The sequence below is a fragment of the Populus alba genome, chromosome 2, assembly GCF_005239225.2.
Source record: "Populus alba chromosome 2, ASM523922v2, whole genome shotgun sequence".
Classification (NCBI taxonomy): Eukaryota; Viridiplantae; Streptophyta; class Magnoliopsida; order Malpighiales; family Salicaceae; genus Populus; species Populus alba.
Genome location: NC_133285.1, coordinates 8,670,032 through 8,692,526, shown reverse-complemented (window position 1 = coordinate 8,692,526; position 22,495 = coordinate 8,670,032). Strand labels below are relative to the sequence as shown.

The window sequence follows — 22,495 nt, the reverse complement described above, 5'->3', positions numbered from 1 at the left end:
TTAAGTCAGATCCAAAATAACCTTAGATCTAGTTGTATAGACGGGTCGAATAACATTGTGTTTGGTGGCCAAGAAGCATAAAAGTTGTTGGGTCTAGTTGTGCAGTTTGACCAAAGGCTAGTGAAACCTGTTAGGAGGCAGAACTTAACGCTATTAGGTGCTGTTAGGTAGCAGAACCAACCTTAAATGAAAAAATTATAATCATCTAACTTTTTATATAATATAAAAAAAAGTTTTATCAATTTATTTCTTTATCATATGTAAAAAAATTAAAATTAGAATTTTTGGATCTGGTTGTGAGTCAAACCCAGCACCTGCTAGAAGCATTTTGAGTCTGGTTAAAATTTAATTTTTTTTGTTAATTTTTTTTTTATATTTTTAGATCGTTTGATGTCTTGATATCAAAAGTAATTTCTTAAAAAAAAAAAAAATTTGATATATTAAAAAAAAAACAATTTAAAAAGCAATCATCATCATATTTTTAAATATCTCTTAAGATATTTATGAAGAAATAATAAATTTCTCGATTATTCATGGGGTGAAAATCATATAATTAAAAGGGTTATTGATTTTATTAAAAGAAATTACAAGCATCACTCAATTTCATGAATTAGATGCTTGATGGTGCGCATGTGCTGTAATTTATTAGTTTGGACTAAAGAATATGTTGGAGACAAAAGCTTCGATAAGATTTATTATATAAATCTTATCTTAATCTTATAAAATGACTCTTTAAATGTTTTTTTTGTATATCAATATCTTGTTTAACTCTCCTAATTTCAGAGTTTCTTTAAGCACCAGCCAGCTTTTGACTTGTGGCGGTTACCCAAAAGAAAAAAAAAACAGATAACAGTTACTATAATTGCCTGCCACTTGCCGAATCCACAGACACCCCAACTCTCAGTTCTAGACAGCTCAACACTGCCACGTGTGTGTGCCTATATTAAAGAAAAGAATAAAAAAACCAAAAATCTAAAACATTTATAAACCACACACATCTCTTCTTCTCTTCAGTTCCATTGTCTCCCTTTTCTTTCCTTCGTAGCTCTTACAAAAACAGAACCCTCAGCACAAAAACCTTAATTAAACAAAAAAAAAAGAAAAAGAAAAAGACATCTATTCCTGTTTCCTCACTTCTGAGCAATCTCTTGTCTCCCTTTCTCTCCTTCTTGCAAAACAGAACACACAGCACAGAAACCTTAACAGGAAAACCAGACCATCCATAACAACCTGAACCGGGGAATAATCAGAGTCGGTTCTTGTTTTCTTTCAATGGTGTCGGTGAACCCTAACCCGGCTCAAGGCTTTTATTTCTTTGATCCCATGAATAATAGTAATATGGGGTTACCTGGTCTCGATTCCCTGCCGCCACCACCAACAACAACGGCAGCAACACCATCCAATACTGCTACTGCTACTGCTACTAATACTTGTAACAATACAGTTTCGACGGTTAATACTAATAATAATCATAATAATACGGTGATGTCGTTCTCGGAGGATTCGAGTAAGAAGATCCGGAAACCTTATACTATTACTAAGTCTAGAGAGAGCTGGACTGAACAGGAGCATGACAAGTTTCTAGAAGCCCTCCAATTGTAAGTATCATTATACTCCTCCTCCTCTCTCTTTCTCTGTCTTTTTTATTTATTTATTTTGCTGGTTGGTAGAAAAGAGATTTGGATTTGGTTTCATTTAATTGACAAAATCTCAGCTAAATGAAAGAATTTGAATAAAAAATAATAAAAAGTTTTTTGAGTTTGATGTTAATGATTGATATAGTAATTTGGTTTTTTTAATTAAAACATTTTTTTTTCCATTTTAATTATAGTTTGGATTTTGAACTTGGGACTTTAGTGATTGATTAAATACGAGAATTTAAAAACAAACTGAGGGAATAAAGGGTTCTTATCGAAGTTTGGGTTCTGAGTTTGCTTTGTGGTGTACAGTTGTACACTAGTGTTAATGAAAGCGTCTCTCTTTTTTTTTATATAATAATTATTATTAATTTTAATTTTAATTTGGTTTTTGAAACGAGGGCTTTAGTGTTTGATGCAGAAGTGAGAAGATTGTGGGTTGCTGAGGAATATGGCGAGAGCAATAAAAGTGAAAGATTTTGAATCTTACCACTTATTTTGGTAAAAATGTTATTGTGTGTTCTGATTTTTAAAACAATTCAGTTTGTCACGTTCATCAAGCTCTGACTGCAATGCCTAACATTCAAACTTTTAAAAATCTTCCTTTTGGTCTTAATAAGCAGAAATTGTTATTCAGTTACGTCACTATATGATAAAGCTTTTTATGGGATTATCTATGTCAATGTGTGTGTAAGGCATATGCTTTCTGACTTGTCGGTTAATAGACCGTGTGCCCTAAAATTCTTTTGGTTACAGATTTGATCGTGATTGGAAGAAGATTGAAGCATTTGTTGGGTCAAAGACTGTCATACAGGTATGTTAAACAATCTAATCTATCTTCTTTAAGCATTATATGATGAGGCCTTTACCGTGTATGTTTCACCAAAATAGGGTCTTTGAGGGAGAATTAGTTGACAATCCTACTATTTGGTGTGTTTTTTTCATGAGGTGATTGCTCCCTTGTGATAACAAGCTCAATAAGTTTACCACTTGGAAGCTATGGTCCTTGTTAGCATTGCATGATTATTTGTATATCTTGATTGTGTAGACTGTTGCAAATACTTGAGTGACAGGTTAGTTCACCTTTTGGGTTTGATTTTCTTCTGTCTTATTGACATTTTCCATCTGATATTGTTGTCAACATACGCTTATGAGTTTCATTTCACATAATCATACATGAACAAATTTGTTAGTCAAAGTCATAACACCTATCTATTGCATACAAGCTTAAGTTTCTAAAATGGTAAAGATAGTTTCGTTATATGGTCATAGTTGATCAAAGAAGTGATGAAACTCCCTGTTTATGAGTTTACTTTAGAGATGTCCTTAGGATGTGGTATATTAATGGTACCTGAAGTTGGAAATTTTACATAAAGCCTTAATACACCACTCTCAATTCCCTAAACTCAAATATGATTCGAGGGATTTTGGCCTCCTGAGCATAGGTCAGGACTACGTATTCTTCACTGTTTTCTTGTGCTTCTGTGTGTCTGTATGGGTGTATTTGAATTCAGTCACAGTTATCAGTGAACCACATGTTCAGCATCAAAATGTTTGCATGTAAAATGTAATGGATGTTCTCGGCAGATACGGAGTCATGCACAAAAGTACTTTCTGAAGGTTCAGAAGAGTGGAACAAGTGAACATGTACCTCCACCTCGGCCAAAGAGAAAAGCAGCTCATCCCTACCCGCAAAAGGCTTCTAAAAGTGGTTAGTATGTTCTGCCTTTGTGTTAAGGCTTTGAGATGGTGGGGGGAGTTTGTGGATTGAATGACTCTGATTCTGGACTAACCTTTATTTGTTTGTGTTTTTCTAACAGCTGTTGTTGCATCACAAGCGACTGGGCTATTTCAATCTTCATCTACTTTGTTTGAACCTGGATATCTCTATCGGCCAGATACAACATCAGATCTTGGAAATCCAATTACCAGTGGATCTTCATCTACCTGGAGTTATAACTCTGGACCACCAGGGAGCATGTCACAGATGACTACAGGTTTTATTTTTTTCCTAGCTCTCTTTCCCACCTCTTTTCTTTTCTTTTCTTGTACAGGAGCTAGATTTTTTAAAGTGAAAGTTTCAATTATCTTATTTTCTCAGATGATGCAGGCTTGGCTGGGCCAACAATTTCATATCAATGTTGCTACAGTAGCAGTAATGAAAGCACCCCAAGGACTTGGCAAACTGGCAAAATAATTGATAATAAGGATCAGGGCAAGCCAGAGAGAGGTCAGTATCATGTTTCTTATTTGAAGTTGAGATACAGATGTAGTTGGAAAATGATTGGCCTTTTTCTTTTTTTATCTTTTTAAAACCTTTTTTCTTTCCAATCTACGACTTACCAACCTAGTGCATATAAGCTTTAACCATGCCTTTGTGTCAGTCCAACATGAAAACCTGGACGTCTCTCCCTCACAAGTCAATTGCAGTGGCCTTTCTTATGATGTTGTCTTGGTCGTCAAATAGTGTTGAAAGTGTTTTAGCTGTTTTAGTTGGGGTGAAAATGAAGTTTTGCATTTGGGATTTGTTTCCCCTTATGGAAGGAAAATGATTATATTACGCGAGTCTCTCTTTTCATTCATTCATTGTTGCTATTGAGTTTTTCTATATCATCTTTTCTTCTTTGCTGCTTCTTAATTTTCTCTTGTATCTAAACAATTATAGTGTTGCTTGTGCTGTATCAAACTGATAGTTAGCTTTTCAGTTTGATCATAAAGCTTTCATTGATAATACCCCTGTCAAATTAATCTGTGTAAGCCATGTCAAGCTTCCCTGGTGCCTTGGATAGCACACTTCGTTGTTGCGGGCATTTAGGCCCTTTCTGCCTCATGGATCTGAAGCTCTCTTTTGCATCTGGACTTGTAAATAGTGTTATGAATTTTGTGTGCTATCTCATCTGCTGGTAAATTTTCTTGTATCCTATGCATGACGCATTCATGCTGTTCAAAATGCAGTTATGCCAGACTTTGCTCAAGTCTACAGCTTCATTGGAAGTGTCTTTGACCCCAATGCCAGGGATCACTTGCAGAGATTGAAGCAGATGGACCCGATAAATTTGGAAACAGTAAGCTGTTTTTCTATCTTTTATGCCTTCATGATTTCTCACCATGCAAGTTGGGTTGAGTAGGTCAGTTGGGGTGAGTAGATTGAGCATATTTATATAAAAAAAAATCGTGATGCTTATCTTATGAAGTGGGTGGAAGCAACTTTTCTTCTTCCTCCCCCGTTTCCCCACACTCTTTTCATGAAGCTATATTATGCTTGTACATAAAAAATCATGGGTTTTGCCTGTATTCGTTTGAAGAAATTGCCGGTTTTGGTTTTCCTATCATCTGGAAAAAACAAATTTACTAAAGGGAATTTATTTGGCTTTTCCCAGGTGGTGTTGTTGATGAGGAACCTCTCTATCAATTTGACAAGTCCAGAATTCGAGGATCATGTAAGCACTTGTTTAACACCAGTTAAGCTTTTAACTATTGACATTCACCTGTGATGCCTCTACCCCATCTGAAAATCTGAATTAGGATCCCATTTTCATGAGATCAGACCCAATATCCGTACTTACCTAATCTGATTGTTTTTTAATTCATATTTGTACCACTGCATGCCACAACTGGTTCCGTTTATTCACTGGTAGTCCAAGGACACTCCAAAAAGTTCTGATTATTCTCGAATGATGAAAATTATGGTTTTACAATATTTGAAAATCAGGGTTCAATTATTCCTTGCATAGGTATAGATATTTTCCTTTTTCATTGATTGTCTATTGTGGTGCTCAACTAGTGACTTTATGAAATGATGTCACCAATTGGTCTCCAGGTGGCCTGTCATGATCTCTGTATATTTACCATGACTTTTAAGAACTTTCATTTTACCATTTCCCATTTCCACGTGGTATGATTTTTTAGTTATCATGCCTTTTCACTGTCAACTTCCATGATATCCATGCAGAGAAGGCTGCTTGCTTCGTATGATGTTGACTCTGAGAAAGAAAACGCAGGTGGTTCTTACAGCAATTGCAGTGTTGATAATTTGGGCAACCCCATTCCAGCTATGTAAAGGTGCAATGAAAATTCAGTGAACTTGCTGTATTGTGGACACCAAATAGTAAATGCCAATCTGGAAATACGAAGGCTGTGTGGATAGGGCAAATCAGTGAAAGTGTCTAAAAGTGTATCTGTATATATGCGTGTGTTCCATAGCACGTGCTCTTCCTAGTTATGTCAGCTTGCAGTGTCTGTATATACCCGTTCCCGTTGCTTTTCAGGATTGTAGGACAGTTATATCGTACGTTGCAAGGGAGATCTTGTAGGGATTTTGAGTGTGTTTTCTATCAAGTATTACTGTAGGTTTCTTGAGGTTTTTGTTTGCGGGAGCTGAAGTTAGGAGCTGTATGATGTGTATTGACAAAATAATATTAAGGGGAAACCTTGTGCATATAATGAAGAATTGTTAATTAATTAATTTTAAGTAATAAACTAAGAGAGAGAGAGAGGTTCTCCTGTAGCTCTTTTACTATATTAGCTTAACGTTTTCAGTGTGATTTTTGACGCAGTAAGTTTAGCAAATCTCATTCTATTTTATGTTAAAAAATAAAATTCTAAGATAATCTTTAAAACTCATTATCCGAATAATAAAATTATAATAATCTTATAAAAAATAAATTATAAAATTCAATTTTTATTAAATATAATATGAAGAAATAAAATAAAAATAAAAATAAAAACTAAATTTAAAACAAAACACTGTTAGATAATTTTTGAGGAGGCATTTATAGTTAAACAGTTTTTTTTTTTAAAAAAAAAAAATTAGTTGTGGTTATAAAAAATTAATTTTTTTAAAAAAATATTTGATTATAAAATAAATTTTTTACAAGCAAAATAAATTAAAAAAAAAAACAAATCTCCATAAATATAAAAGCTTCTACAAAACCGGAGTTGGACCATTAAAAAAAACCCATTTAGCTAATTTTATTTTTATCTGTGGTTTAACGAAAAAACAGAAGCTAATTATCCCCGTTTAGCCTGGAGGCGATCTGATTCTGGTCGTCGAGAACTTTAATTATCCCCGCATGTTACAATTCAAACTGATTTCTGACCTCAACCAGGGTTGACGAGGAGTTTCTTAAAATATATTTTTAATTTTTTTATATATAAATTTATATGTGTGTGTGTGTGTGTGTGTGTGTGTGTGTTAAAGAAGGGATGGGGTATTTTTCAAATGTGAAATAAGCAAGCAAAAGTCCCAACTAGATGCCAATTCCCTGTCAACTCCATTAATTACATCCAACCACAGGCAATCCCTTCCGAAGAAGCATATCAAACCCATTCACCATGCCATGTGGATCCAAGCATGAGATCGTTAGTGCATCGCCACACAACCACAGTCGAAATCCACTATCTATATCCAAAACCCATGTCTAGCTCGTGACCGTATATTCCTGGACCATTGCCTGGGGTGGCAAAAGGGTGAGCTTGCTTGGACTTTGACCTGAGCTCCATCTCGATCAGCCTTTGGAGCGCCTCCGGATGATTGCTTTCACCACCAACATCGATAGCTGCCCATCCATTGAGAGCAAGAATCAGATGACATGACAACAAATAAACCTTATACCTTGAACACAAGGTAAATCATGTATAGCCGAGGCCTGTGAGCGTAACTTTTCTGGGACTTGAACAATATTAGAGTGAGGAACCCACAGAAAAGGAGGGACTTCGTTGTTCAATATAAGGCGATCTGTTTAATTGTTAGAAGGTAGAAAGGAATCAACTAGAAGCTGAGTCTATACCTTGAGGTGGAGTTCCAAGGGCACCAAAGTTGGGCTGCCTTTGACCAAAAGGGAAACCCTGCATTGGACCCGGTTCCTGCATAAAACCAGTCACCTGATTGCTGGGATGTGGAGGCAGAGGTGCACCCCTGGGAAATTCACGTTGTAGGTGAGCAGGTGGAAAATTGCCATGCATGTGCATTTGTGGTAACACAGACTTATGTGTACTAGGATCAAATCCAGTCAGTGTGCGGCTGGGGTGATTGAAAGGGGGGCGGAGCATATTTGCTAGGAATTGATTATTAGGAGTATCGTGATGAATGTTCTCAGGGGTTACTAATTTCATCCGAGCATTCATGTTTGCAGGATGAGAACCTAATGGATGGAACATCGGCCCTGGATGATTCAACTGCGGGAGGTGAAGCTGGGAAGAAGATTGGACATGGAGATTATGAAACTGAGCATCAGGCTCCCTAATATCATAAGGACCACGAAGAAATGGTTGACCTTCTTGACCTACAACAGGTCTTTCGTCCCTGAATCCAGAATTCAGAGCCGCAAGTTTCTCAGCAATATCAACTGATGTTCCTGGAGTATGTAATAGCTCAGATTTAGCTGAATTCCTGGCAAGTAGAAAGTTTTGGAGATTCAGAGGCCCACTGACTGCAATCAAGTTGTCTTCTGGAAGTCGAATTTCAACAGATCCATCAAAACCACCAATCTTAGAGCCCAGTTCAGTTCGAAGATGGGATGAATCCACTTCATTTTGAGGATCAAAGCCTAACAAATGCTCTCCAGTTCTATCTGATACAATTTGCTGTCTTTGCTTTGATGCCAAGACACCACTTCTGTGACTTGACATGCTTGACACAATTTCAGCTGTGGGAGGAAGGAAGCCATCATCTATTACAGGTACGGGTTGCCCATGAAACTCGGGAGCATTATCATTTGCATGTCCAACAGGGTCCCTTTGACTAGAAACAGGTGCTCCTACTGATTGCAGTTCCTTCATGAAAGCAGTTCCAAAAAGTGTTTCGAGAGTCAAAGCCTTCCCTGGATTGAGAATGTTTTCAGCATCTGCATCTCTCGGCTTGCTAGGTGCATTGCTTGGATTTGCCACTTCAGTATTCTGTAGTCTGTCTGCAACACTGATCTGACTAATCCCTAGATTGGCAGATGGTGCTGCATTATCCAGGCCTGTCCCCTTCTGTAGCAACGAAAGAAGGTGCTGGGATGCATGATATTCAGCTTTCGGCTGCTCAAACTTAACATGACCACCACTCCAGCCATGCACAGGTGGCAGCAAAGTTGAACCATTCTCAGTAATTTCTGACAGAATAGACTGTTCAAGGTCTTCACATGTAAGTACAGCTGGAACTACATCTGGCTTATCAGTGTAGGACCTCTTCTCATTATTTTCAACACTGACAGGCTTTAGATTTGATGACATATGCCTGTCTTCAAGTTCAGAGCTCTGGAAGGGAAACGTTGGCAGCATGTGATCGGTAGCTTTAACCTGGGATCCACCTTTTTCACCACCAACAATTAGCGAGAGCAAATCATTTGGTCTGCTAGATGGGAGATTGTCAACTGGTTTCTTTTCTGCTTAAGGAAAAAAGTGGGGTGAAAGAATTAGAACAGAGATACAAGTTAAGCTCTAAGAGAGATAGTGGACAGTGGACAACATCTAACGATGAATGTATTGTCCATATACCTTCTTCACTAAACCACTGAGCAAACTTGGAAGATTGACCAGTCTTAGGGCTCCATGTGTCATCTACTTTAACATCATGATGCTGAAATAACAACAAAAGATATTTAAAGAGTCTACCAATTCATGCTTTAAACTTTAACAGAACTTTCTACTTCAAAAAACACCAGTTCCAAGTACAACACAAGGCAACAATTCATTCTCTGGAAAGACAAAACTAGCTGGGAGTGAACCCATGCTGTTCCACTTGAAGAAGAAAATTCATTTGAATTAGTGAAGTTGATTCACCCAAGTTGATAGCATTCAACTTCTGTACCTTTTTTATGGGGATAAAAGTGAAAAATATTATTACAGAGCAAAATTAAACAGTTCTTATTTTAGCGACACTGGATATTTTACTTCCACACAGCAAAACTTTCCATGAGACTTGTCTGACACAGTCTTCATTGTAATTTCATTGCATCTTTTCATGTTTCCACCACAATCTTTATTCAACTTCTGTACCTTATGGGATAAAAATGAAGAATTTCATTGTTGGCAGCAAAATTTCAGGGTTGATCTTATTATGGCAAGGCTGAAATTTACTTCCACAGCAAAATTTTCATGAGACTTTTGTATAACACGATCTTCATTGCAACTTCATCATAAGCGAGGTGAACCATGTTAAATATGATGCATTCTTGATAAACCTTTACAAAATTTATCCAAAACTCCAGTGAACATAAACCCCAGAAACCTGGGAAGATTAATGTTCAGTGATCTATGGTAGAATGAGGGAACAATTATAACTGACACGAGCTTGCATTGACATGAACAACAAATGTTTTTTAAGGTAGCTGCGGATTCTGAAATTGAACAAATCATAATTCCATTACAGCCCTTAAAGTTAGCACTACCAAAGGAATAAAGCAAACAAAAATAAAGTGATTATGAATATAAGCATTGAGAGAGAGAGAGAGTGAGTCTACTGAGGGCCTGAAGATACATACCATAAAATAAAAGAGAGAGAAGGGATTACCTCAATGAAACTGGAGGGACCAGTAGAAGCAGTACCATTTAGTGTTAAAGCACTGCCAAAAAGCTTGTCTAGAATTGAGGTTGAATGGGATGAACCAGATTCACCCACATTTTTATCCCCTGTGACATCCTCAGCATCAAGATCTATGACTTCACAATTCTCAGAAGCTATAAAGACTTCTGAAAGATTTGAAGTCTTGGAGTCAATTTTTTTACTTGAAACATCCAAAACTGATGCTATATTCAGAATCTTTTCGCTCTTGTTATTAATGGAAACACGAGCAATTGGGCTTCTAGGCTGTTGCAAATTCAAATGTATTCCCTCTGAAGATTGTTTTCCATCTTGATTATCCGAAGTCCAGTCTAAAACACAAGTACCTTTAGCTTGCAAAATGCTTAGCTCAAGTTCATTGCCAGCCTATAGTAATCAACAAAAGGACAGTTAATAAAACGTAATGATTTACTGACAAATGATTAGACACCAACAGGGCAACATAATACCATCACCAACACATGATCACATTTCACTGCCACTAATCTTACTCTTTAACGAATAATGATGTTCTAAGAAATCATCATTCTCATTAATGTTTCTGGAAACATGTGTATGCATGTGTAAAGCAAGTATGGGCCTAGATACTAAATGGTTTGGGAGCCTGTGAAATCACAGGAAAAAGCAAGGATCTAAAAATAAATTCACGTAAGGATGCCTCAGCTGAAAATTCAATATCTCCCTGCAAGTGATATCCGTGGAGATACTAATCGGTACCAGATACTATTTTGCAAAGTAACTATATAAATAAAATCTACAACAGAATCGTGGAGTGAAGAACAAGTAAATGGCAATATATCATATAACAATCAAAAAGCTAAAAAGGGAAAGAGAAGTAAATCAAGCAGCCAATGGCGATGCAAAGGTTTTCAACCACAGCCAGGAGACTTCCTAACAATTCTGACGGGCAGCATAACAATATACTAGCAATGCCAAAGCCTTGTGCTTAATTTGATAAGAGGAAGATGTGTGACAACAAGACTATTACACACAGATTAAAAATGCAAGTTCCATATGATAGGCACTTGCATGATTGTGGTATGTTAGATAATCTCCCAAGCCTTGCTTAAGAGGCATGAATGTAGAATATGTTAAGAGAACATTGTAAAACTTACTCCCCATGTACTGGGAAGAGCCTGAGGACTACTTGTCAAAAATAACATTGCGAAAAGGATATAAATGAAGAGCATCCTGACCAGCCAAGTTTTCAATGCACATATATTTGATGAAAAATATAAGAGAATCACCTCTGAAGGAAGAGGATTGGTTAAAGATTTTGTTCCCGTACTCTTCTCTGCTATCATGCTTGAAAATCCTGGAGGCACAAGAGGTCTAGGTACAGGAGCTTGTGAGGGATGGAGAGGCTTATCAAGCTCATTAGTTGGCATAGGTTGTATCACAGTCTTGTCCAATTCATTAGTTCTATTCAGAAGTCTTTTATCATCTTTTGAATCCTCCAGTAACTCGGTAAAATCAAACTTATCTTTAGACTTTTCTGGTTTCTGGTTTTCTTGGAAAGCTTTATGTTGTTCTTTCCTCATTGATTCAAAAGAAGCTGAAAGGACACGATATGTTAAACTTGCATTCATTTACGGAAACCTATCACTGGACTAGAAGCAAAGTAGAATTGCTTGCTCTTCCATATGAATCCTATAGAAACAGAGATGTTACCTCTTCTCTTTCTTTCCTCCTCTGCTCTGTCCTCACTTGTGGATTCAGATGAACCAAATGTTTCATCATTAAGTGAATCATTAGTCTCCCTACGCAAATGAGGCCCTGCCTGAAATGTTACACAGAGGAGTTATACAAACTTCAAGAGGAGAATTGCTAGAAAAAGGCTAAAGTACTTATTAAAAGCCATACATACCACCAAACCCAGACCCAGTTAGACATTAAATGGCTGACAGTATAATACAAACAAAACAAAAAAGAACAGGTTTCACCTTATAAGGGCGAGGCGGTTGATATGGCTCATTATTCCTATTGAGCTGGAATTGATCATTAGATCGAGACTTAGGAGCTGATGGCCCTGCAGCATATGCAGATGGTCTAGGAAAAGAACCACTTCCAAGAAGTCCATCATGCTCGGGTAATTGCCAAGGTCGCCGAGATTGGTTAATGTAACGCCTTCCAGAATCTAGACATATACACATTCTTCATCCAGTCAATAACCGTGGCTGGATTTGTAATTTAAATATTTGCATTACAGACCAACAGTCCATTGAAATCTCACAGACAGCATATATTAAAAAATAGCCGCGGAAATTTAGTAAATGACTGCCGTAATAGACACATTGAGAATATTTATGTTTCTCCCGAGAGTTCTCCCAAGATCATACAAGATGCATGTATAATATGAGAAGCCAACAGAATCAAAGTCATTGGTGATGCATGACAAACACAAACATGATACACATTCATAGGTCTGCTCTTTTTGTTCCAGAAGTAGGGCATGAGAGAAAAAGAAACTGCTGAGTTAAATGAGGAGGGAAACCCCATTCACCTGTCTAATGACCACAGAGTACATACTACACATGAACAACAAACTACATCCTATTTCCTTCTGCCAAGCTTTGGAGGAAGTTCGAACCAAATTCAAATCAGCCCTAAACTTCTCAAGCTTAAGTCTGTCAGCATTTCATAGCCAAATCATCCATGATAGGAGAATTTGGAATAGCTTGGAATTGGTATTTATCATTCTGCTAACTACTACTAATTTCCTACAGTTCCAAAAAAATCACATTCCCTGAAAATCCCAAAAAAGTAGAGATATTTATGAACCCACATTTCCTGCATGGTGTGTGCTAAAAATTAACTGTAAGCAACTAAGTTCTTCAAATTCCATAAGCAGGTTAAGCCATGATACAATAAGCCAACTTGCATCAAAATAATTGCCAACCTTAAGGCTTGAAACTCATTCAAATATACAAAGCAGAGGACAGAGAAATTTTACATTTTCCCAGCATTAAAGATCATCTCAGTAGATTGTTCCTTTGGAACAAATCACAAGTTTTTTTGCAGGGAAAATGCACCAATTTATTCCAAAATCTCTAATCACTTTTCAAAAGCCTGTGATTCACAGTCTTATGCTGGGAAAACACAGGAGGTCATTCCCTGTGAGTTATACTATTCTTTTCCTAACAGGTTGGTTTAATCATCTTCTCGTTTCTTAATAAACAGAGAGGAAAGGATGATTATCTGTGTGGTATAATAGTTACTTACTAACGAAAAACTAACTAGAATTTTAAATGACAATTAGAGGGTACTCAAGTTATGTAGGTCTACACAAAACACGAGTTTGATTCTCTTGGCTGTCAGCAGTGAACAATTCCACATTTGGGCTACATCCACAGACATGAGCCTGAGATTTCTCTCGAACATGCAGGAGGAAGGGTTTCTCAATAACAATGAAAGCTCAAGCACTGCACTAGTGGTTGTTGGAAGAGCCATTTGATCGATATCATATTTTGAAATGGTATGCCACCTAACAAACTCAATCTTGCCAAATATGAAGTAATTGATCAACAGCTTGGTACTAATAAATGGCTTAAATTACAAAATTCTCAAGGTATTACTTTCAGATGTAGCACATGATGATAGTAGAGCACTAATTTTATAAATCCTAGTCCATCCAGCTAACAAGGAAAGGGAATTCTTTCCCACTCTTAGTAGAGTAACTGGATGTTCACGATGTAGCAGCTTTTCCATTTAGCTTCTCATAATGGAAGTAAAAATAACCATAGCATTGGTACTGACATTTTTAATATAACTGTTTAATTATTACCAGGACCCAAAAATGCAAGCTGGGCCACATGATGGAACAATCACCAGGACAGCAAATTTACATCAATCCTTACCTGAATCCCAATCAGATTGAGAGTCACTGTCTCGATCACTCCTTCCAGAGGAACGACTATCCCACCTTCCATGAATACCTCGAAAAAAATTACTTGAGTCCCCTCTAGTGGGTGGGGATGAACTATTATCATTACGTCTAGAACTTTGTGATGATGAACTGACAGGAATTCTATATCGGTCCTGTGAAGTGTCCTCAAATTCACTAGCACGGAAGAAAATGGGAATTAGTTTCACAGCAACACATGAAGAAAGCGGTAGCAATATTGACAACAACAGACACCATTTCATTCAAATTTGTAAGAGACAAAGGTTCTGCAAACAAGAAATAACCACATAACCTGCGATACCTTAGAGATGGTTCATCAAACCCGCTTGGTAATTTTTTGCAAACATCCAATTCACTCAAGGATAGTAGAAATTTTCTTGTATATGAAATTTTTAGCTTCCTGTATCATTCAAACAGCCAATATCACTTATTAAAATCCCACCAGAAACAAAATGAACAACACAAAAAAAAAAAATCAAATCAACCATGAAAATCGTGTGCACAGGAAAGAAATGTCATTACTTTTGTGGTTCGTTGCTTGTTTCCAAGTACTGATTCGTTCCAAGTTGATCTTCAATTGGTAAACTCATTCTGCTAAAGCTTAGGTACATCGACAACCAAACACAATTTTATCACTCCTGTTCTCTATCCACTAGTCACTACAAGTAAGCTCAAATTTACAAAATCCCGCATCAGCTAAACCATGCTCATATGTCCAATCACCATCTCTCCGTTTTCAAAAAACTATATATGTCCAAAACTATTCCTCGATATAACCCAGACAAGTTCACTAAGAAAAATTTGCTAATTCACTGCCAGGAATTCGTCAATGATCACTAATCCAGCGCATGTCCAATCAGATTCAACACGCCCAAGTCAGTACCAACCAAGAAATGGTCAAATATAAGATAACACCAAGCTGAAACCATTAACTGATCCAGCTCCATCCACGATAAAATTCATTAAGAAATATGGACAAAATCTTACTTAGCCCAACAATGAAGCTTGACTTTCACATATCTGCAAAATATCACTAATCGTTCATTCTTTCTTTGTTTTTAAAACCGGAGTTTAAAATACTTAACCCTAAGATATCTAAACAGCGCTTGATTGTAAAAAATTCTTAAGATAAAGAAGTTGGATATTAGATCGAATTAGACAAATTCTAAATCCTGAGGTTTCATTTGTGCTAACCTCCAGGGACTAGGGTTTTTGTTAAGAAAGGAGCTACCTGGATCCAAGGAGAAGCGGAGAGGGAGGTAGAGCGCGCGAGAGAGTGTGTGAAAATTAGGGTTTCAAGCTCCGAAATTTTCCATTTGAGCGGAGCGATTGGTGCTATTTCTTTTCTTCTATTTTTCTTAGAGAGAGAAATTGGGAGTGGCAAGTGGCAGCGAGTCGCAGAAAGGGGGGTTATTCGAGTTTTACAAGCTGCGTCAGCGATTAAGGAAATATTTAATAGTTAATAAAACAAAACTATACTATATAACGCAGGTGTTTGTTGAATTATCATAAGCGGTTAATTTAGTTCGATTTGTTTATAAATAAATAAAATTCAACCAAACCAAATGTGGTGTCATAGTTTTGAAACCCGGCATAGCCCAGCTGGTTGATCCGGGACCTAGCCGACCCATAACAGGAACCAGACCAGGTTAAAAATAATAACATTTAGAGCACAAGTAATAATATTTTTTATATGAACCCTTGAATTATAAGAGAAAAAATAATATTTATAACACATATTATTATATTAACATATGTGGGTGGGCGCTGACGCATCCAGACCAAACTTGGGGTTGAGCGCGGACATATCTGGATCTAAACGCCACGTTGCAGTGGGGCTATTATAGTCAATCAAGCCTTTTGCCAAGACCTAATCGCCATGTGGCACTTGGGTCCTCGCATTGGAGTCGTCCAAGCACTAGGTGGCGCATAGGTCATGGCAAAGGGGCCCATTATCTTGGGTCTGAAGCAGGATCTAATTGTCTTGAGTTTGGTGTCATATACCCAGTTCAATGGATCTAGTGTGACCCAATTCTATCGAGTCCTGATGAAAGATTTTAAATATTTTAATTTTTATTATAATTAAAAAAGTATTACTATAAAAAATAGTATTATTTATATTATAAATAATACTAATTTTTATTATAATTAAAAGTATTAATATCAAAAATAGTTTTATTTGTATAGTAAATAGTATTTGCGCTACAAAATATTATTGTTGTTATTAAAATTTAAAATATCCGTATAAAAAAATAGTATTATTTTATGTTATAAATATTATTATTTTATTTATAATTAATAATATGAATACTCAAAATATTATCAGTTGTGGTGGAAATAATACTATTTTTATTATAAGTAATAATATTATAATAACAATGGGAAACACCATGTGGTGCCAGGGCTGCCCTAGCGCAATATGACAATCAGGCTACCATAGCCAATTAAGTATTTTGTCAAGACCCAAGCACCAGATGGCCCTTGGGTTTGCCCTTCACAGTGGAGTCAACCAAGTGGCATTTGGATTTTCCAAATCGCCACGTGGTGCTGGGGTTGTCATAGCCAATCGGGTCTTTTGCCAAGACCAAAGCCCTAGGTGGTGCCAGGGTTTGCCTTGCGCAAGGGTCATGCAGTTTAAGTGCCAGTTGTCCTTGCGTGGGTAGCCCCAGCACCACGTGCCCGCTCTTTCATGACCTGCAGCCTCACCAAAACTTGTGCTAACAATTTTCTCTCAATCATTGTTTCAATGTCAAATGCACCCCAACAAAAAAATAACCCCATTCCTTTCTCTTGGCATTGCAACTTTTTATGTTAAGGGCTTGGTTGTTATTATATTACTCCAATTTACAATGCTTTGCATCTATGTGAAGAGAAACAAGGGTATTAAGCCATTTTAGTATATTAAGTAATAAACTTTATTTACGAGCTTTTTCTTGCACCTTAATTTTGAATTCTTCAGCTGGAGACCATACAACCATATATTGAGTGTTTTGCATTAAAATAGATATTAAAAAACTCTAAAAGGCATGGGAAAAGCTTCCCCATGCCTTTTAATTATACTTATATATAATTATTATTATATATATAATAATAATATAATTATATTATTATATTATAATATATATTATTTTTCGTTTTTTTTTTTTTTGTTTTTTATGCCTTTATGGGTTTTTTTTTTTTGCTTCTTTCTTAGTTTTTTTTCCTTTTAATTTTTTTTTGTTTAATTTAGTTTGTTAATTGATCCCGAGTTTGACGGGTTAACCTAGTTTGACGAATTAACTAGATATTTTCTTTTTTTGCTTTTTTTTTTTTTAATTAATTTTTTTTCATTTAGTTTAGTTTATTAATGTTAAATTTCTTTCTATTTAATTATCAGACTTTCATGACACGTATTCCAAGCTTGACAGGTTAACCCGGTTAATTATGGGTTGACCCGTCAATTTTTTTTCTATTTAATTATTAAACTTTCATGACGCGAATCTAAGGTTTGACGGGTTATCCTGGTTTGAAAGGTTAACCCAGTTAATTCAATTTTTTTTTTCTTTTTTTTCATTAGTTTTTTTCTTCATATGGTTTTTTTTTCTTTTTAATTATCATACTTTTATGACACGACCTTGCAACTAGACTCTCATTCAAGGCTCTTGGGTCTAGTGTTACAACCAAACTCACTTAAACTTGAGTTATATAAGTTTAATATTATTATAAATATTACTCTTGGGTCAAGCGTTGCAGCTAGACCAAAGGCTCTTGAGTATATCTTTGCAGAAAGACATAACACTCTTAGATCTTAGCATTTTTTGATATTTTTTATGTAAGAAAAAAAAAATAACCCGTGGCGCATGCTTTGTTTTGTTTTCTTATTTTTCCTTCTTTTTTTTTTAAGCCTTTTACTATGGACTGCACAATGCAGTCCATAGTCTGCTTTTTTTTTTCAGTTTTTTTTTTTTTTCTTCTGTCGCATTTTTTTTTTCGTTTTTGGTTTTTTTTTTTCTGTAGCAGTTTTTCCTTCTTTTTTTTGTTTTTGTTTTTTTTTATTTGCATTATAAAGGATTGTGATTTTTTTAATTGTTTTCTTAATTTTACTCTTCACTAACTTTGTTTTGTTTTTTAATTAATTAATTTTATCATGTAATGTTAGATTGTTTTAAGAATTGTGATTCATAGTTTTATTTTTTATTTTTTTGTTGGGTTATATATACTAGTCTTGTGATTTTTTTTTTCTCATTCCAGCCTTCAATATTAAATATGTTAAAAATGGAGAATTGTAATTTTTTTTAAATTTTCTTTTTATGTACTTATCTCGATTTTATAACACAAATCACGGGCTTAATAGGTTATCCTTAGTTGACTAAAGTTATTGTTTTTTCTACTTTTGTAATTAATTTTTTATATATATAAAACACTACATTAAGCACTCCAAGATTTGGTCATATTTTTCTTCACTTTATAAACAGTTTTTTAAATATTACACTTTTCATCATGCACTTTGATGGTGTGGTGAGTGACACTTTACATTTTCATGAATTGATGATAGAAAAAAATCAATAAAAATTATATATCTATTTACAAGTGTGCCGTTATATTTGTAATAAATATTAAAAAAACCTATGAAGATTAAAAATAACTAAAATACCACTAGAGTTGTTGTGATATAATCATCATTTATTTCATCATTATTACCATCATCAAAATCCATTTCATCTCTAGTATCATCATAAACATCATTATCAATACCCATTTTAGAGCCATATTAGGACCACTACTAAAACATCTAGCATTATCATTGTCGCTGTCATCACCAACACTCATCTCAAAACCTATTTGATCATCTATTTCATCATTATTACCATCATCAAAATCCATTTCACCTCTAGTATCATCATAAACATCATTATCAATACCCATTTTAAAGCCATATTAGGACCACTACTAGAACATCTAGCATTATCATTGCTGCTGCCATCACCAACACTCATCTCAAAACCTATTTGATCATCTATTTGATCATTATTACCATCATCAAAATCCATTTCACCTCTAGTATCATCATAAACATTATTATCAATACCTATTTTAGAGCCATATTAGGACCATTACTAGAACATCTAGCATTATCATTGTCGCTGCCACCACCAACACTCATCTCAAAACCTATTTGATCATCTATTTCATCATTATTACGATCATCAGAATCCATTTCACCTCTAGTATCATCATAAACATCATTATCAATACCCATTTTAGAGCCACATTAGGACCACTACTAGAACATCTAGCATTATCATTGCCACCACCACCACCAACACTCATCTCAAAACCTATTTGATCCTTGTCGGGACTAAAATCATTAAAATACAATATTACTTTTTCAATCTCGAGATCATGAGTAACAAAATATTTGGTTTCAAGTGGTTTGCCATCTTTAAGATCACCTAAATAATGCATCGACATTCTTATCATTACAGGATTGATAGTTGGATCGATATCAACATGTAGATGCACCTTTCTATTCACATTCATGCATGCTTAATACATTTAAGGTCAAAAACATCATCATATATTTTATTGCATTTTATCATCCCTTATGTGAAAGCCATGTAAGTCTACATTAAAGACTTGATTTTATATGAATAGTATGTCTATGTAAAATATATATTCAAAGCCTCAATGTTTGTCGATATATGATGAACTCCCATGATGCGCAAATACATCTAAAATTTTATTTCTTACATGGTATGTACAAGTTACAAAATGGTTACACAATACTTCTACAATAATCACATGTGAATTGAACAATAATTAAAAAAAAATAGGAGTGGAAAGTGGCAGTGAGTCACAGAAAGGAGGTTATTTGCATTTTACAACATACATACGTTAGCGATTAAGGAAATATTTAATATTTAATAAAATAAAACTATACTATATAATGCAGGTGTTTGTTGAATTATCATAAGCCTTTAGGTTCAATATTTTCGGTTCAATTTAATTCGATTTTTTTATAAATAAAAAAAACCTACCAAACCAAATGCGTGTATTATCAAGCCAGAGAAAAAATCAGTTTAAACATATCAATTTCGGTTCAGTTGAATTCAATTTTTCACATGAAAGATCTGTGAATTTTTGGGAGGGTTTTTGGGTTTTTTTTTGTTTGACCAATTTATTGGGGCTTTTGAGTTGTATTAAATTTGATTTTTATTGGATTTTATAGCCAAATTCATATTTTCATCAAGAAGCAGTAGAAATTTCAAACATCACTCTCCAACGTGAGCCTCCATTTAGATAATCTAAATGCATTTATGGTTTTAAAATGCCATCCTATCCCACATTATTGCATTGGTAACGAAGCTAGTGCGCAGAGAGGAGCATGCTAGGGGTAAAAAGGTTCCAAGATTGATTTTAAAAGAGAACAAGAGGGGATAATTTAAAAGACCAAAAATTAGAAGAAAAGTGTTGTAGAAAGAATGGAGTTGAAAAAAAGAGGAAAATGAGGGGCTGGGAGGCAAAAGGATGTCAGTTTCTAATTAATTCATTGTCAACTGATCTTAACGTCAAGAAAAATTATATATAAATAATAAAATCTTAATCAGAATTAAATTTGAATTTAAAATCTATTAACCAATAAAAATATAATAGAATAATATAAATTAAAGTCCAATAATAAATATAATAAATTAGGCTTTGATGAGCCTAATCTCTCATCCAAAAAAACAACAGGTTGGGCTACCCTCCATTATCAACGATTATACCCATATGTAAATCATGTTATAGTTCTAATGTCCCTATCATTTCTCTCGAGTTGGAAGAACTCAATTCTATCGAATTATAGTTTAAGATGGTTTCTTTCAAAGATTATCATCAAGTTGTTATAATATTTTTTTGGTAATATAAATATAATTTGGTAGTTTAGCACATGAATTGGGATTCAAATCTCATTATCTCTAATAAAAACAACAATGTATATATTAATATTAATATGTTTCTTTCATGTAAAAAGTAAGGACAGGAGGACAAGTTTTTCAAAAGAATCATCAGGTATATGTTTTTAAAAGATAATGATCAACTTTCTTTCTTTCTTTTTTGTGATTTTTTTACACTTTTTTTGGCCTTTTAAAAAAATCAAAACAATAAAAAAAGTGCAACTAAAATAAAATAAAAAATGACTAAGTAATTGACAAAAAAGTAAATTAACAAGGAAGACCTTTAAAACTCTTTTTTATTCACGCCTCTTTCAAAATTTGATTTGTTGTGCAGACAGCCCGTTTATTATTTTGTTGTTACTGTTATAGAAGTCAAAACTACCATAGCTAGTTGAGGGAGATAGTGTGTTGCCATGGATGTCTGGTTGCCAAGGTTGAAGGCGCTGTTGTCTGGCCAAAAGACTGTTATGGTGGTTCATGTAGAGGATTTGCTGGTATGGGTGGCTGTCGACGTTGTTATCTTAGCTTGATTTGCAGGGACTGTGATGGGATTGTATCTGTTGATGCACGGGGAAGGTGAACATAAATTAGAGAGTGTTTGGCTTCTTCTTTTTTCTTTTTTTTTTCTTTTTTTTTTATTTGCATTATAAAGGAAAGGCTAAAATAAACTATTTTTTTATGCACTCCTACCTCTTTTTATCACTGCAAAAGAAAGCTTCCCACAAAATGTAGGGTTTACAAATTGAACATATCTAGGGTTTATAGAAAGTGTTTGAGAGTGTGGTAGCGGTTGCTTTTCAAATAGCTTTTCGTACCGAAAAGTATGCTAATAATATTTTTTTATTTTTTAAAAAATTATTTTGATATCAGCACATTAAAATGATTCAAAAAGTACAAACCGCACTCAATTTTAGCAAAAAAAAAAATGTATTGCTTATATATTGTTTATAAACTAAATTTAGATAGTTTAAATGGATTGTTTGATTGTGTAAATAAAATTAAAAAAGAACTCAGGTAATTGCTGGAAGTGGAAATTCTTTGTAAGAATATTCAGACATGCTGGACATCTACTTCGAATCCTATAGCTCAAATTTTATAATATAGGAATATGTTTTTATAAATTCTCAATTTGACACCTGCGTTTAATATGTGTTTAGCTGATAGGTAGATCATGGGTCTATGACCATGTCTAGAATAAAAGGTAATTGGTTACCATATGTTCTCTGATTGAAAATGCTTTCATATATATTGTTTGGTTAAAAGCACGCTTAGCTGATAAAATTATAAAAAGAAATATTGTTTTGAAATTAAATCTTAATAATAAATCACACATTAAAATAATAATTAGGAATAATTTTTCCATTATATATATAGTTTTTTCAATTATAATTTGATACTATGAAAATCATCTTGTTTCAACTATAATGTAGGCGCACACAAACATGTACATGTATGAATAAAATTAAAAATATTTTCATATCATGATATA

General features: G+C 34.7%; 2 protein-coding genes across 4 annotated transcripts; one reads left to right on the top strand and one right to left on the bottom strand.

Moving 5' to 3' along the window:
* Positions 1-973: 973 nt before the first annotated feature.
* LOC118057804 (protein REVEILLE 5) lies at positions 974-6,102 on the top strand. 3 transcript variants are annotated; one of them, XM_035070518.2, is made up of 8 exons: positions 974-1,598; positions 2,394-2,451; positions 3,225-3,348; positions 3,458-3,634; positions 3,748-3,867; positions 4,593-4,702; positions 5,018-5,077; positions 5,590-6,102. In XM_035070518.2, exons 1-8 carry the CDS (start codon positions 1,273-1,275, stop codon positions 5,695-5,697), a joined length of 1,083 nt encoding a protein of 360 aa, XP_034926409.1. In that variant the 5' UTR covers positions 974-1,272; the 3' UTR covers positions 5,698-6,102. The 3 variants fall into 3 exon arrangements, with proteins under 3 accessions (XP_034926409.1, XP_073263756.1, XP_034926408.1); XM_073407655.1 differs by having other exon boundaries at positions 3,739-3,867; positions 5,547-6,102; XM_035070517.2 differs by having other exon boundaries at positions 975-1,598; positions 3,739-3,867.
* A 764-nt stretch (positions 6,103-6,866) lies between these two features.
* LOC118057803 (uncharacterized) lies at positions 6,867-15,508 on the bottom strand. The gene is made up of 11 exons (XM_073407654.1): positions 15,321-15,508; positions 14,612-15,109; positions 14,391-14,489; positions 14,043-14,245; positions 12,129-12,322; positions 11,857-11,965; positions 11,433-11,740; positions 10,135-10,551; positions 9,120-9,201; positions 7,427-9,007; positions 6,867-7,195 (listed from the first exon to the last, which is right to left on the bottom strand). The coding sequence occupies exons 2-11, from the start codon at positions 14,698-14,700 to the stop codon at positions 7,035-7,037; spliced, it is 3,243 nt and encodes a 1,080-aa protein (XP_073263755.1). The 5' UTR covers positions 14,701-15,109; positions 15,321-15,508; the 3' UTR covers positions 6,867-7,034.
* Between the last annotated feature and the right edge of the window lie 6,987 nt (positions 15,509-22,495).

Bases quoted from the DNA above. Each gene is read 5' to 3' on its own strand.
- LOC118057804 (XM_035070517.2), top strand. From the start codon at position 1,273: ATGGTGTCGGTGAACCCTAACCCGGCTCAAGGCTTTTATTTCTTTGAT. The intron at 3,635-3,738 runs GTTTTATTTTTT...TTATTTTCTCAG, and splicing joins CATGTCACAGATGACTACAG to ATGATGCAGGCTTGGCTGGG. The intron at 4,703-5,017 runs GTAAGCTGTTTT...GGCTTTTCCCAG, and splicing joins ACCCGATAAATTTGGAAACA to GTGGTGTTGTTGATGAGGAA.
- LOC118057803 (XM_073407654.1), bottom strand. From the start codon at position 14,700: ATGTACCTAAGCTTTAGCAGAATGAGTTTACCAATTGAAGATCAACTT. The intron at 14,490-14,611 runs GTAATGACATTT...TGAATGATACAG, and splicing joins ACAAGCAACGAACCACAAAA to GAAGCTAAAAATTTCATATA. The intron at 9,202-10,134 runs GTAATCCCTTCT...TTGTTATTTCAG, and splicing joins GTCCCTCCAGTTTCATTGAG to CATCATGATGTTAAAGTAGA.